General features: G+C 48.2%; 1 protein-coding gene across 1 annotated transcript in view; it reads left to right on the top strand.

Moving 5' to 3' along the window:
* Positions 1–16180, top strand: part of LOC144509469 (BAR/IMD domain-containing adapter protein 2-like 2) — an 88852-nt gene that overhangs the window by 40091 nt on the left and 32581 nt on the right. Inside the window, exons 10-12 of the mRNA XM_078238380.1 lie at positions 662–869; positions 5330–5401; positions 7678–7903. Of these exons, the coding sequence (XP_078094506.1) occupies positions 662–869; positions 5330–5401; positions 7678–7903 (506 nt within the window). The remainder of the gene's footprint in view (positions 1–661; positions 870–5329; positions 5402–7677; positions 7904–16180) is intronic.

Here is a 16180-nt window from a genome sequence, read left to right as displayed (position 1 = left end):
CAGAGCTCTGCAATCTCTCACCATTTAGATAATATGTTCCTTTTTTAATTCTTCCTGCCAAAATGGACAGTTTCGCATTTGCCCACGCTATATACTCTGTTTAGTCATAGAGTCATAGAGGTTTACAGCATGGAAACAGGCCCTTCGGCCCAACTTGTCCATGCCGCCCCTTTGTTTTTAACCACTAAGCTAGTCCCAATTGCCACGATTGGCCCATATCCCTCTATACCCATCTTACCCATGTAACCGTCTAAACGCTTTTTAAAAGACAGAATTGTACCCGCCTCTACTACTGCCTCTGGCAGCTCGTTCCAGACACTCACCACCCTCTGTGTGAAAAAATTGCCCCTCTGGACCCTTTTGTATCTCTCCCCTCTCACCTTAAACCTATGTCCTCTAGTTTTAGACTCCTCTACCTTTGGGAAAAGATATTGACTATCCAGCTAATCTATGCCCCTCATTATTTTATAGATCTCTATAAGATCACCCCTCAGCCTCCTACGCTCCAGAGAGCGTAGAAGACCTTTTGCCCACACAAACTGTCTATGTCCTATTGTAGCCTTCCTATGTCTACTTTGACAACATACTTTCCTATCTATCTTTGTATCATCAGCGTGCATGCAGCCTTAGTTACTGTTGATATTTGCCATTCTTTTCCCAGGATCAGGCTCTGACGGTCATCTGTCAAGGTCTGGCTCACTTGGAGACAAGATCAACGCAATGAACAGCCCTCGTGTCCAGGCCATAGCCTCTCATTCTGCCGGCAGTAATCAAACCATGTTAAGTTTCGGGAAAGGGGATATCATTGCGATACTGGTGCCAGAGGCAAAGAATGGCTGGCTTTACGGAAAGCTGGAAGGAACACCCAAGTATGTAATACCGATGGTGGTGTGGTCGCACAGAGCTTCAATCTCGTTGATAAAAGAGAGACACATTGTCCAAATCTTTCATAGGAACATAGGAATTAGGAGCAAGCGTCAGCAATTTCAGCCCTTTGAGCTTGCCCTGCCATTCGCGGCACAGTGGTTAGCACTGCTGCCTCACAGCACCAGGGTCCCAGGTTCAATTCCGGCCTCGGGTCACTGTCTGTGTGGAGTTTGCACATTCTCCCCGTGTCTGCGTGGGTTTCCTCCGGGTGCTCCGGTTTCCTCCCACAGTCCAAAGATGTGCAGGTTGTGGCCATGCTAAATTGCCCCTCGTGTCAGGGGGATTACCAGGGTGAATGTGTGGAGTTACAGGAATTAGGGTCTGGGTGGGATTGTGGTCGGTGCAGACTCGATGGGCCGAATGGCCTCCTTCTGTACTGTAGGGATTCTATGATCCAATCAGATCATGGCTGATCTCTCCCTGGTCTCAAATCCACCTCCCCACCTGTTCCTCATATCATAGCAATCCCACCCAGGCCCTATCCCCATAACCCCATGCATTTACCCTAGCTAGTCCCCTGACTCTAAGAGGCAATTCAACATGGCCAATCCACCTAACCCGCACATCTTTAACCCGCTTTTAAAATCAGAAATCTATCTATCTCCCTCTTGAAACCATTCAATGATTCAGACTCCACCGCGCGATGGGGCAGCGAGTTCCACAAATTCACCCCCCTCTGCAAGAAGTAGTTCCTCCTCATCTCAGTTTTAAATCTACCGCCTCTCAACCTATACCTGTGACCTCTTGTTCGAGATTGTCCCACAAGGGGAAACATTTGGTCCACATTTACTTTATCAGTCCTTTTTAGTATTTTATCTACCTCAATCAGATCCCCCCTCATCCTTCTAAACTCCAGTGAGTACAAGCCCAAACTGTTTAACCTCTCCTCATACGTCAACCCTTTGATTACAACAATTTACTCTGATGAAGAGGCCCCAATCACACCCCCATCAGCCTGTTCACCAGCATATGAGAAATAACATTGAATCACAGGATCCCTACAGTGCAGGTGGAGCCCATTCAGCCCATCGAACCTGCACCGACTGTCCGACAGAGCATCTTACCCAGGCTCACCCTGCCCCATTCCCTTAACCCCACATATTTAGCATGGCTAATTCCCCCTAACCTACACATCTTGGGACAATGAGGGTCAATTTAGCATGGCCAATCCACCTAACCCGCACATCTTTGGAGTGTGGGAGGATACAGGAGCACCCGGAGGAAACCCACGCCGACATGGGGAGAATGTGCAAACTCCACACAGACAGTGACCCAAGCCGGGAGTCGGGCCCGGGTCCCTGGCGCTGTGAGGCAGCTGTGCCAACCACCGTGCTGCCCCATAATGTAGCTGTTGAAAAGACAGAGAAAGGTGCAGCTGGAAGGATTATGATTGTCGAGGGACTAATTCCTGTTGAACATGACAAACTTGTATATTCACTCCTCACAATCCAAGCCCTTCACTCACTCAGTCGTTCGAGTTTTTCTTCTCTATCTCTGTTTAATAATATATTTCTCCCGACAGATAATGGGCAGAGTATGTTGTCTGGAACTACCAGGTTTCCCAGTCCTTCTAAGGAACTCTTTTAAGCGAATAACTGCCCTTTACTGAGCAAATGTTACTTGGGTATAACTGTAATATTATCTTACTCAATTCTACCGCTCCGCCCTCCATAACCTTCAAACAAATCTCTCTCGCACTGTGCCAATCAGAATCATTTGCAGCATTGGAAGGACAAGGGTGGCACAGTGGTTGGCACTGCTGTCTCACAGCGCCAGGGACCCGTGTTCGATTGAGCCTTGGGTGACTGTCTGTGTGGAGTTTGCATGTTCTCACCATGTCTGCGTGGGTTTCCTTCCAGATGCTCTGGTTTCCTCCCACAGTCTAAAGATGTGTAGGTTAGGTGGATTGGCCATGCTAAGGTGTCCCTTAGCGTCCAAAGATGTGTAGGTTAGGTGGATTGGCCATGCTAAGGTGTTCCTTAGCGTCCAAAGATGTGCAGGTTAGGTGGATTGGCCATGCTAAATTGCCCCTTAGTGTCCAAAGATATGCAGGTTAGGTGGATTGGCCATGCTAAATTGTCCCTTAGTGTCCAAAGATGTGCAGGTTAGGTGGATTGGCCATGCTAAATTGTCCCTTAGTGTCCAAAGATGTGTGGGTTAGGTGGGTTGGCCAAGGTAAGTGCATCGGGTTACCAGGTTAGGGCAAAGGGGATGGGCCTAGGTAAGATGCTCTTACGGAGAGTCGGTGCAGACCCGATGGGCCGAACAGCCTCCTTCTGCACTGTAGGGATTCTATGGTTCTATGGCAGCAGATACTTGGGGAACACCACCGCCTGGAGGTTCCCCTCCAAGACACCCAGCATCCTGACTTGGAAATATATCGGCTGTTCCTTCATTGTCGCTCGGTTGAAATCCTGGAATTCCCTCCCTAACAGCACTGTGGGTGTACCTACACCTCAGGGACTGCAGCGATTCAAGAAGGCAGCTCACCGCCACCTTCTCAAGGGCAACTAGGGATGGGCAGTAAATGCTGGCCCAGCCAGCGATGCCCACATCCGGTTAATGAATGGATTTATTAAGTGTCAGAGTTACTTCACTGTTTCAACTCAATATTTATCTTTTTGTTCATCATGGAAGGACTTTGGCCAAAAACAGTAGCTTACCAGTGTGCCCTTGGTGTGGTTTCACATCTTGACTTTGTTTGCTCAATATTACTTTTGTTGATCTGACTGCCTCAGCCCTGCCTCTCTCTTCAGTTAGGACAGAGGTTCCCTCTCCTCAAACTGTGAGTCTTGTAATTCCCCCTTAGTTTGAGACCTCCCCTTTAGTTCCTGGGATGGCAGGTCTGTCATATGAGGAGAGACTAAGTCAGTTAGGATTATATTCACTGGAGTTTAGAAGAGTGAGAGGGGATCTCATAAAAACTCATAAAATTCTAACAGGGTTAGACAGAGTAGATTCAGAAAGAATGTTCCCAATGGTGGGGGAGTCCAGAACTAGGGTTCATAGTTTGAGGATAAGGGGTAAAACCTTTAAGGATTGAGTTGAGGAGAAATTTCTTCACCCAGCCACGGTGGCACAATGGTTAGCACTGCTGCCTCACAGCGCCAGGGACCCGGGTTCAATTCCCGGCTTGGGCCACTGTCTGTGCAAAGTTTGCACATTCTCCCCGTGTCTGCGTGGGTTTCCTCCGGGTGCTCCGTTTCCCTTCCACGGTCCGAAAGACGTGCTGGTTAGGGTGCATTGGCCATGCTAAATTCTCCCTCAGTGTACCTGAACGGGTGTCGGAGTGTGGCGACTAGGGGATTTTCACAGTAACTTCATTGCAGTGTTAATGTGAGCCTACTTGCGACACTAATAAATAAACATTAAACAGAGAATGTTGAATCTGTGGAATTCACTACCACAGAAAGTAGTTGAGGCCAAAACATTGTGTGATTTCAAGAAGGAATTAGGGGCTAAAGGGATCAAGGGATATGGGGGGGAGGGGGAATCAGGATATTGAATTTGATGATCAACCATGATCAGAATGAATGGCGGAGCAGGCACGAAGGGCCGAATGGCCTCCTCCTGCTTCTAGTTTCCATGTTTAATTGCATCCATCCCTTCAAATTTGACCAAAACACATTTCTCCACACCCGTGATGCCCTGACACACATCAATGCTCGCATTGGAATGTAATCAACTCATAGAATCATAGAAACCCTACAGTGCAGAAGGAGGCCATTCGGCCCATCGAGTCTGCACCGACCACAATCCCACCCAGGCCCTACCCCCACATATTTTACCCGCTAATCCCTCTAACCTACACATCCCAGGACTCTAAGGGGCAATTTTTTAACCTGGCCAATCAACCTAACCCGCACATCTTTGGACTGTGGGAGGAAACCGGAGCACCCGGAGGAAACCCACGCAGACACCGAGGAGAACGCGCAAACTCCACACAGACAGAGACCCGAGCCGGGAATCGAACCTGGGACCCTGGAGCTGTGAAGCAGCAGTGCTGACCACTGTGCTGCTGTGCCGCCAACTGTCTATGAGGAATGGAGTGCTGGCAACGCACTTCGTGTGGGAGTATGGCAACAGGTTCAAACCATTCAGCAGCCTTGCAATAAAATCTGTGCTCATTTGTTGGTAAATAAAGGCTGGAATGTTACCACTGTTCAGGTGGGATTTTCCCATCCCACTGCAGTAGATGGAGATTTGGCTGGGTGCCAAATTCTCTGACCTCGCTGCAGCGGGAGCGTGGCGTGAACGGCCGGTAAGATCGCGCCCCAAGTGTTGGAAATAAAACCTCGTTGAGTGGGCGGTGAAGAGTATCGGGTCTTGCCAGTGGAGAAATGTTTCCTTTTGTCATTAACCTGTGATTATTTATTGGTGTCCATTAACACTGTGCTCACAGGCAGGGCTGGTTCCCATGTTCGTTTGTGAGACCCTTGGAGGAGGAGATACGGAGACGGGAGCCCTCAGCCAGGTAACTGGGTCATTCGGCGTTTGGGAGATGTTCTTATGTATACCGTTCCCAATAGGTGTTCGAGGATTGGCTTCAGGTCTGCTTGGCATTTTTGGGGTGGCACGGTGGCACAGCGGTTAGCACTGCTGCCCCGCAGTGCCAGGGACCCGGGTTCGATTCCCCGGCTTGGGTCACTGTCTGTGCAGTCTCTGCACGTTCTCCCCGTGTCTGCGTGGGTTTCCTCCGGGTGCTCCGGTTTCCTTCCACAGTCCAAAAAACATGTTGGTTAGGTGCATTGGCCATGCTAAATTCTCCCTCAGTGTACCCGAACAGGCGCCGGAGTGTGTGGCGACGAGGGGATTTTCATAGTAAGTTCATTGCAGTGTTAACGTAAGCCTACTTGTGACACTAATAAAATAAACTTCAACTTGAAGGGGCGCCGGACTGTGGCGACTGGGGGATTTTCACAGTAACTTCATTGCAGTGTTAGTGTAAGCCGACTTGTAACACTAATAGATAAACTTTAAAGACTGTATGATCAATTGAAGTAAATCAGCTAAACAGAGGAACAAATTAAGGGGGCAACCCCTTTAAAGGATTACATAAGAGCACGAGCACAAGAAGTGGAGGCGATGGCCCAGTGGTGTTATTGCTAGACTATTAATCCAGAAACTCAGCTAATGTTCTGGGGACCCGGGTTCGAATCCCGCCACGGCAGATGGTGGAATTTGAATTCAATAAAAAAAATCTGGAATTAAGAATCTACTGATGACCATGAAACCGTTGTCAGAAAAACCCACCTGGTTCACTAATGTCCTTTAAGGAAGGAAATCTGCCATCCTTACCTGGTCTGACCTACATGTGACTCCAGAGCCACAGCAATGTGATTGCTCTCAACTGCCCTCCAAGGGCAAGTAGGGATGGGCAATAAATGCTGGCCCAGCCAGCGACGCCCATGTCCCATGAATGAATAAAAAGTGTAGAAGCAGGAGTGGCTACCATGCCCTTCTATCCTGCCCCGCCATTTAACTCGGGCAGTGAATTCCAGACACCCACCATTTCTTCCTCGTGTCCCCCTACACCTACTGCCACTTATCTCGTATCTATGTACCTTGGTTCTAGAATTCTCCACCAAGGGAAGCAGTTTTATCCTGTCCACTCTATCTCTTCCCCTCATAATTTTTTTTACAATCTCCCAGATAATTCAAAAAAGGAGAGAAGCTTGAACATATTCCTTTTGGATGCAGAGAACGGGTTTTGGGGGGGGAATGGGGTGGACCTTGCAGATAAACGTCCATCACTTCGAGCAAAGAGCCAGGTCAGGAGCTGGGCTGATCATGTTAAATTGGTTGTTTGTGTAGCCGTTAGCACACTCAGGAATGTTCAGCAAGTGCTGCCCTCTTGCAGAATCGCACTGGACAGTGGACATTTTACTTTGGGGTTTGCAAGCGCGGGCCAGTTGAGCAAGTGGGTCTTTTTTGAATTACCCAGGAGCTTGGGGAAGCTATAGTTCTGTTGAGGATTAACCAGGCAATGCACGGTGAGTACTCGATCTCCCAAACTTTTATTACTTGCTAGCAAGGAGAACAGACAGAGTGAATTTTACTATGGTTTTCTGTCGATTCAAACAGATCATTCGCAGTGATAGTTACTACAGCAAATGAGAAACGGGCAAATTTCAAATCCTTCATTTGCATACATGGTCCACCAATCATAGCATAGCTTTTTGCTCTTTCTTATCCAATAGAAAACCATTTCCTTCATTAGCATAATATGTCACTATATGTTATTTTTTGGAATTGTCATGGTAACATGTCTTTGTTTCATCCTGTGACCAAGGCCGGGAATGCAGTGTTTATGAAACTGACACAAGGTTTAGATTAGTCTCTTTCCTTGCCCTTCAATGAGGCCTTGTCTGATAATAAGCCTTTTCCATCCTTGCTGACAGAGCCATAGTTGTTGTCACTTAATTTCCACGTCACTTTCTCCATGGCAACAGCTTAGCCAGTCAGAGCCAACTTGCCAACCAGTCAACAGCCTTTCCTCCTGTGGTAGGAATTGGCGTGATTGTTTGAAATTTGGCATTTTTGCATTTGTCCTGATGAGTGCAAGATGGGAAACTTCGACAACATGGAAACACAACTCAATTGAACTCAATGGCCAACCAATCGGCGTAGCCCATGTTACACCGTACGCGTTGCTAGGGTTACTCCCTCGAGTGTGTTGCTAACAAAGGGTGGTGTTTGTGTACGAGGTTTTGATGGGGAGCTGAGCTGTACATTCCGTTTCTTTTCCAGGATGTATCCTTTGCGGAGTAGCCGCAGTGCCGAAGATCTATTGGATGCGAAGGATTACATGTTGCCGCCGGCGGATTACAGCAGCAGCAAAGCAACGTCAGTGCCACCCGCGCCACCGCTGCCTTCCGGCATCTCCACGAGGAGCCAAAGTCCTGCCCCTCCAAACCTGGGCAGCAGAAGGAACAGTGCAACCAGCCTGGCCGTGTCAGAGAGTGGCCGGAGCAGGGTGAGTTACGCAATCTCATTACTTCTGTTAAAATGGAGTTCATAGAAGAAGAATCATAGAATCCCTACGGTGCAGAATGAGGCCATTCGGCCCATCGAGCCTGCACCGGCAACAATCCCCACCCAGTTCTTATCCCTCTAACCCCACATATTAACCCCATCAATCCCGCTAACCTATGCATCCGGGACACTAACGGGCAATTTAGCATGGCCAATCCACCTAATCTGCATATCTTTGGACACTAAGGGGCAATTTAGCATGGCCATTCCACCTAACCTGCATATCTTTGGACACCAAGGAGCAATTTAGCACGGCCAATCCACCTAATCTGCACATCTTTGGACTGTGGGAGGAAACCGGAGCACCCGGAGGAAACCCCACGCAGACACGGGGAGAACGTGCAAACTCCACACAGACAGTGACCCAAGGCTGGAATCGAACCCAGGTCGTTGGTGCTGTGAGGCAGCAGTGCTAACCACTGTGCCACCGTACCGTCCTTTGCGTCCAATAGATCTTGTAGAAAACTCAGTGCGTTCTCTCTGATATAGTCCAGGAAGCCAGGTGATGAAGGATAGAACTGGAGCCAATACTTACACACTTTTAGAGGCATTTATTTACACAGTGGAAGATTGTCATCGACTTCAGGAAGCGTAGAGGAGAACATGCTTCTGTCTACATCAACGGGGACAAAGTAGAAAAGGTTGGGAACTTCAAGTTTTTAGGTGTCCAGATCACCAACAACCTGCCCTGGTCCCCCCATGTTGACAGTATCGTTAAGAAGGTCCACCAATGCCTCTACTTTCTCAGAAGACTAAGGAAACTTGGCATGTCAGCTTCGAGTCTCACCAACGTTTACAGATGCACCATAGAAAGCATTCTTTCCAGATGTATCACAGCTTGGTGTGGCTCCTGCTCTGCCCAAGACCGCAAGAAATTACAAAACCTTGTGAATGTAGCCCAATCCATCGCGCAAACCAGCTTCACATCCATTGACTCTGTCTACACTTCCTGCTGCCTCCGCAAAGCAGCCAGCAAAATCAAGTACCCCACACAGCCAGCATAATCAAGGACCCCACGCACCCCAGACATTCTCTCTTCCACCTTCTTCTGTCGGGAAAAAGATACAAAGGTCTGAGGTCACATACCAACCAACTCAAGAACAGCTTCTTCCCTTCTGCTGTCAGACCTTTGAATGGACCTACCTTGCATTAAGTTGATCTTTCTCTGAACCCTAGCTATGGCTGTAACACTACATTCTGCACTCTCTTGTTTCCTTCTCTATGAACAGTATGCTTTGTCTGTATAGCACGCAAGAAACAATACTTTTCACTGTATGCTAATACATGTGACAATAGTAAATCAAATCAAATAAAATCAAAAGATTACAAGCATGCACCTCCTAACCCAGTGACCACAGTTTCCGTATGTGTCTATCTATGGGAGCTTACGTGAATCATTGGTTAACATCCACCATCCAAATACAATTAAACGCAATGAGTATACAAACAGCTGTATATCTGAATGGTGAATTCACTCAGGTCTCCAGCTGATCCTGCACCTCTGATCCATCTTCACGATCGTGCAATTCATCCGCTCTCAACCCCCTTTTGAAATGTTCCACTCGCATTATCTTCCATCATTCTTTCAGCTCATAAATCGCTCCGCCAAAAAACAGAAATTCCCTCCAGCCCCCCTCTGAGCCAATCACCTTCATTGGTCTCCTTTGGTTCCTCCTACCAATGGGAATTATTTTTCGTTGTTTACCCTGTCCTTGTTCCTTCTACTTTGAAACACCTCAGTTGAAACCGTCTGACCCTTCTTTGCTTGAAAGAGAACGGCCTCAACCTCTTAAGCCCTGGGTGGCACAGTGGTTAGCACGGCTGCCTCACGGCGCCAGGGATCCAGGTTCAATTCTCAGCTTGGGTCACTGTATGTGTGGAGTTTGCACGTTCTCCCAGTATCTGCGTGGGTTTCCTCCGGGTGCTCCGGTTTCCTCCCACAGTCCAAAGCTGTGCGTGTTAGGTGGATTGGCCATGCTAAGTTGCCCCTTAGTGTCCAAAGATGTGTATGTTTGGTGGATTGGCCATGCTAAATTGCCCCTTAGTGTCAGGGGGACTGGCAGGGTAAATATACGGGGTTACGGGGATAGGGCCGAGGTGAGATTGTTGTCGGTACATGCCCGATGGGCTAAATGGCCTCCTTCTGCACTGTAGGGATTCTTTGATTGACTCTCGCCATTAGAATGCATACAATGCAGAAGGAGGCCATTCAGCCCATCGACCACATCCCATCCAGGCCTTATTCCCATAACCCCACACATTTCCCCTGCTAATCTATGGAGCATGAGGTTAGTCCTATAATGAACTTGTGAACTGACATGCACAGAACATGACAGATATTTGATGACAAAAAGGTCTGTGACCTCGCGATGAGCTTGCAGGCCACTCTTAAGGCCTTGGTGCTCGCAGTGTGAAGCCTTAATAAGCAATTCAGGTCAAAGCTGGATCTTTTCCTAACTTTATATCCTTCCTGAACAGTCAGGAGCGATTTTTTGATGTCGTGCCGACTGTCCCTTTAAGACCAGACTTACTGAGTAAGGGTCACATGGTCTGGACAACCAATCAACGCCGATAGTGGAATTCTCCGGCCCCGCTGGTCTACACGCTGGAAATTCCCGCCCAACAGTCAATGGGGTTTCACATTGTCCACAATCCGCTCACTAAAATTCCAGTGACGGGCAGGATGGGAGAATTCCGGTCCTAGTGTGGGGAATCTCCCTCAGGGAGGGAGATTTCCGAGTCAGAGGGAGTGTACAGTGACTAACTTAGAATTACAGATTCCCTACAGTGCAGAGAGAGGCCATTCGGCCCATCGAGTCTGCACTGACAACAATCCCACCCAGGCCCCTTCCCCATAACTCCACAAAATTACCCGACTAATCCACCTAACCTACACATCTTTGGACACTGAGGGACAATTTAGCATGGCCAATCCACCTAAACCGCACATCTTTGGACACTAAGAGACAATTTAGCATGGCCAATCCACCTAAACCGCACATCTTTGGACACTAAGAGACAATTTAGCATGGCCAATCCATCTAAGTTGCACATCTCTGGACACTAAGGGGCAATTTAGCATGGCCAATCAAATTAACCTGCACATCTCTGGACATTAAGGGGCAACTTAGCATGGCCAATCCGCCTAACCTGCACATCTTTGGAATGTGGGAGGAAACCAGAGCACACGGAGGAAACCCACGCAGACATGGGGAGAATGTGCAGACTCCACACAGACAGTGACCCAAGCCGGGAATCGAACCCGGGTCCCTGGCGCTGTGAGGCAGCAGTGCTAACCACTGTGCCACCATTAGCATGCAGCTAACGAAGCAACCTTGTCTCTAAATTTAGCCTATGGGAGTACATCTTCACAGATATATTTGTACCTTCTCTCCCTGTAAATGTATTAAAGTCTGTTGGCCATAATATACTCTGATCAGCGTACTGTAGGTGTGTGCTTTCTGAGAGCAGAGGTTCTGGGGATGCTTTTCCTTCCATTCTTGCCCACCCATCGAAAGAACAATCCATTCACACCCAGTAGCTAAAACTCAGCGTCATTAAGGTCGATCAATAGAGGCTCATGTTTTTGATTCGATTTAACTTATTATTGTCACACGTATTGGAATACAGTGAAAAGTATTCTTTCTGGGGCATCATAGTGGCACAGTGGTTAGCACTGCTGCCTCACAGCACCAGGGACACGGGTTCGATTCCCGGCTTGGGTCACTGTCTGTGCAGAGTCTGCACGTTCTCCCCGTGTCTGCGTGGGTTTCCTCCGGGTGCTCCGGTTTCTTCCCAAAATCCGAAAGATGTGCTGGTTAGGGTGCATTGGCCATGCTAAATTCTCCCTCAGCGTACCCGAACAGGCGCCGGAGTGTGGCGACTGGGGGATTTTCGCTGTAACTTCCTTGCAGTGTTAATGTAAGCCTACTTGTGGCACTAATAAATAAACTTCAAAAGAAAATCTGTACAGATAAAACATAATGTTCATAGAGTACATAGGGGAGAAGGAAAGGAGAGAGTGCAGAATGTAGTGTTACAGTCATAGCTAGGGTGTAGAGAAAGATCAACTTAATGTGAGGTAAGTCCATTCAAAAGTCTGATGGCAGCAGGGAAGAAGCTGTTCTTGAGTCGGTTGGTACGTGATCTGTCTTTTGTATCTTTTTTTCCCAATGGAAGAAGATGGAAGAGAGAATGTCCGGGGTGCGTAGGCTTCTTGATTATCGCAGAATAGAATCATAGAATCCCTACAGTGCAGAAAGAGGTCGTTCGGCCCATCGAGCCCACAACGACAATGATCCCACCCAGACCCGATCCCCATAACCCCATGTATTCACCCCTGATACTAATGGACAATTAAGCATGGCCAATCCTGCAGACTGTAACACTACATTCTGCACATCTTTCGGACTGTGGGAGGAAACCGGAGCACCCGGAGGAAACCCACACAGACACGGGGGAGAACGTGCAAACTCCACACAGACAGTGACCCAAGCCGGGAATCGAACCCGGGTCCCTGGCGCCGTGAGGCAGCGGTGCTAACCCACTGTGCCACCGTGCCACCCCAGGCTGGCTGCTCGTCAGGATGGAGCTTGTCAGTGTGGGTTTCTGGGTCCACTACTCCGCAGCTGGAGATGCCGGACTTCCCTCTGGGAGACGGCTTCCTCACTGAAGGCCGATAATTGGATATTTATGACGTGCATTATTCTCCCTCCAACTGCAGACAAAATTTGCTTCGATTCTTCTGGACACGACCTCGCAGCCAGATTTCTGGTGGCTTCAGGGCAGCTCCTCATTCTGCTAAAACGCGGGGACTCTCTGTAAGAAAGCATGGCTTTTTGTGACACCCCACCCCACCCTCCGCTGCTTGCAGTGTTTAACCCTCTCCCACTCCGCACAGTTCTCAAATGGCCATCGCACATTTGCAGGTGCCCCACTTGCCATCGTAGACACGACCTCCCCACGGCCAGTCTGGAAACTATTTTAATATTACATCAACAACAACTTACATAGCATCCCTCATGTAATTAGGGGAGGTGTGGAGGGTTGGTATTGTCACTGGACTAGTAAACCAAGGCGGCACGGTGGCACGATGGTTAGCACTGCTGCCCCACAGCGCCAGGGACCTGGGTTCGATTCCCAGCTTGGGTCGCTGTCTGTGTGGAGTTCTAACAGAATAGATCTGCAAATGCTAGGACACTTACATGTTTAAAGCACTCTCGTCCATTAGTATATAGGCTAAGATGCTGAAGGTGCTCTGGTTTCCTCCCACAGTCCAAAGATGTGCGGGTTAGGTGGATTGGCCATGCTAAATTTTCCCTCAGTACCTGAACAGGCGCCGGAGTGTGGGGGATTTTCATAGTAACTTCATTGCAGTGTTAATGTAAGCCTACATGTGACACTAGTAAATAAATAATCCAGAGACTCAGGATAATGTTCTGGGGACCCGTGTTTGAACCACACCATGGCAAATGGTGAAATTTGAATTCAGTAAAAATCTGGAATTGAAAGTCTAATGATGACTATTGTCGATTGTCGGAAAAGCCCATCTGGCTCACTAATGTCCCTTTGGGGAAGGAAATCTGCTGTCCTTACCCTGTCTGGCCTACATGTGACTCCAGAGCCACAGCAATGTGGTTGAGTCTTAAATACCCTTGGAAAATACCACTCAGTTCCAGAACAATAAAGATGCCCACATTCACTTAAAAAAACCAGTGTCCCAAGCACTTTGCCAGAGATTTATCAGACACAATTTGACACGGAGTCACCTAACGGGACAAGCTTGGTCAAAGAAGGAGGTCAAACAAGCAGGAGAGGTTAGAGTCGTATAACTCAGAACGAGGCCCTTCAGCCCATCTTGTCTGCGCTGGCCACCAAGCACCTATCTATAGGGCAGGGAGTTTAAAGTTTATTTATTAGTGTCACAAGTAAGGCTTACATTAGCACTGCGATGAAGTTACTGTGAAAATCCCTCAGTCGCCACACTCCGCCACCTGTTCGGGTACACTGAGGGAGAATTAAGCATGGCCAATGCACCTAACCAGCACATCTTTCAGACTGTGGGAGGAAACCGGAGCGCCCGGAGGAAACCCACGCAGACACGAGGAGAACGTGCAGACTCCACGCAGACAGTGACCCGAGCCGGGAGTCGAACCCGGGTCCCTGGCACCGCACGGCAGCAGTGCTAACCACTGTGCCGCCCTGCTGCACCTAGTGCTCAGACAGAACAGGTGGTGGGGCAAAGTAAGATGGGGATTCGCCGGAGGAGGACAGAGATGAGTACATTAAGGGGACAAATAGCAGACTTGAACCAGCGAAGTATCTGGCTCGGACTGTCTGGTTTGTGCACTTTGTAGGTTATCCCCTTCTCCATACTGAGATGTGACCTCTACAAGTGCTCCTTCCAAGGACCCGGTCCCCTGCTGTGTGGTACACGGTTATCGAGCACTCGATTCCCCTCCACTTCGGGGTGCTATCATTTCCCCACGTCCCTCTCCCCCATCCAACAGTTTGACTGAGATTCAGAGGGTGATCCAAGGCCTGAAACACTTGGCTGTGCACAAGCCTGCTATTGTGAAGCTTGTGTGTAAAGCTTCCATTCTACCCACTTGGGCCAATGTGTGCATGTGAAGACCAATCATTATGGAATCTACTGTTAAGGACCAGACCAGAAACTCCAAGGTATATTCTGAAGTTTGCCTGGACCCTAACTTTTCCTTGTGATTTTGGCATTAGAGTGAACAAAAGATGTTTCACTCCAGGTAAGATTCAAGTGACCCACTGGGAAGCTTTTACCAAAAAAAATTATTTAAGATCACAGTTAGAATACAACAGAATTATTTCAAATAACTTTTACCAGTTAAAGTACTTAAACACGACAAGGTATAATTCTTAACAGCTAGCTATCTCTATTGTTCCAATTTAGCAATATCCCCCATAAATCCCTTCTTTAGAACCAGCTAGCACAGAAACCAGAGGAACAGGATTTCCAACCTGTTGACACCTCTGGAGAATGTTCCGGACAGATACTTGTCTTCTAATTCTCACGCAGCATCTCCCAGAGAAATCTCCACCAGCAAACACCAGAATCTCAGAGAAAGAGAATCATAGAATCCCTACAGAGCAGAAGGAGGCCATTCGGCCCATCAACTCAGCACCGACCACAATCCCAACCAGGCCCTATTCCCGTAACCCCACATATTTACCCTAGCTAATCCCCTGACACTAGGGTCAATTTAGTATGGCCAATCAACCTAACCCGCACATCTTTGGGCTGTGGGAGGAAACCGGAGCACCCAGAGGAAACCCACGCAGACACGAGGAGAATGTGCAAACTCCACACAGACAGTGACCCAAGCCAAGAATCGAACCTGGGTCCCTGGCGCTGTGTGGCAGCAGTACTAACCACTGAGATTTATTTCTTAGCAGATTCCAGTCTCCAGACTTCGAAAGGAGCAAGAGATATAGAGAAAGCGACTTCTCTCTAAAGATCCCAAAAAGCAGGCTAACTTGAGTTCTCTGTGAAAGCCTCGCCGCACCCAGTCGTATGACCTTACCTGTCAATCAACCTAATGAAGCCCCGCTCTGAAATGCCAGGGGAAAACACAAAATAATGGAACCCTGCATTAGTTCAGATTAAAGCAAACACGGTGGCAATTAAGATCAGTTATGCTGCCGCTGTAATAATACGGTGCTGCTGGATCCAGATGGAATGGTTCCGAATGCAACAGATCATGCACAGGAAACATGACTAAAATACATTTCTTAAAGGCACAGTATCATCACATTACTTGGCGAAATTTGGAAAGCCATAGCTAATGGGCTCCAGGTGGTGTGTCCCTCTCTATAGTCAAGTAGACAGTCCTTGTTGGTGCAATTGCCAATATTTGAAGATTCCACCACTTAAATTGAAACCATTTGGGACGCCAGAGATGATCTAAATGGTGAACAGATGCGATTATGCAGTGAGAGAGGGTTGACATAAGTTGTTTTAACTTGGTGACTTTGACCTTTCCTCCAACACTGTGCATGTACGCCTGACCTGATGATCTGTGAGGTTCCACTTTTTCTCTCTCTATCCTTCCCTGGAGTTGTCAAACTACTTAAAGATAAGACCGGTTCTCAAATTTAGCCTCAAGGATCTGAGCCTGATCAAATGCACGATTGAAGGGGTGATTGGTAAGGTTTTCTGCGTGTTTGAGCTTGGCTGCCAATATTC

This window comes from Mustelus asterias, chromosome 21, assembly GCF_964213995.1.
Source record: "Mustelus asterias chromosome 21, sMusAst1.hap1.1, whole genome shotgun sequence".
In the NCBI taxonomy this organism is placed as follows: Eukaryota; Metazoa; Chordata; class Chondrichthyes; order Carcharhiniformes; family Triakidae; genus Mustelus; species Mustelus asterias.
The sequence above is the reverse complement of the archived record's forward strand: the minus strand, read 5'-3'. Positions and strand labels throughout refer to the sequence as shown.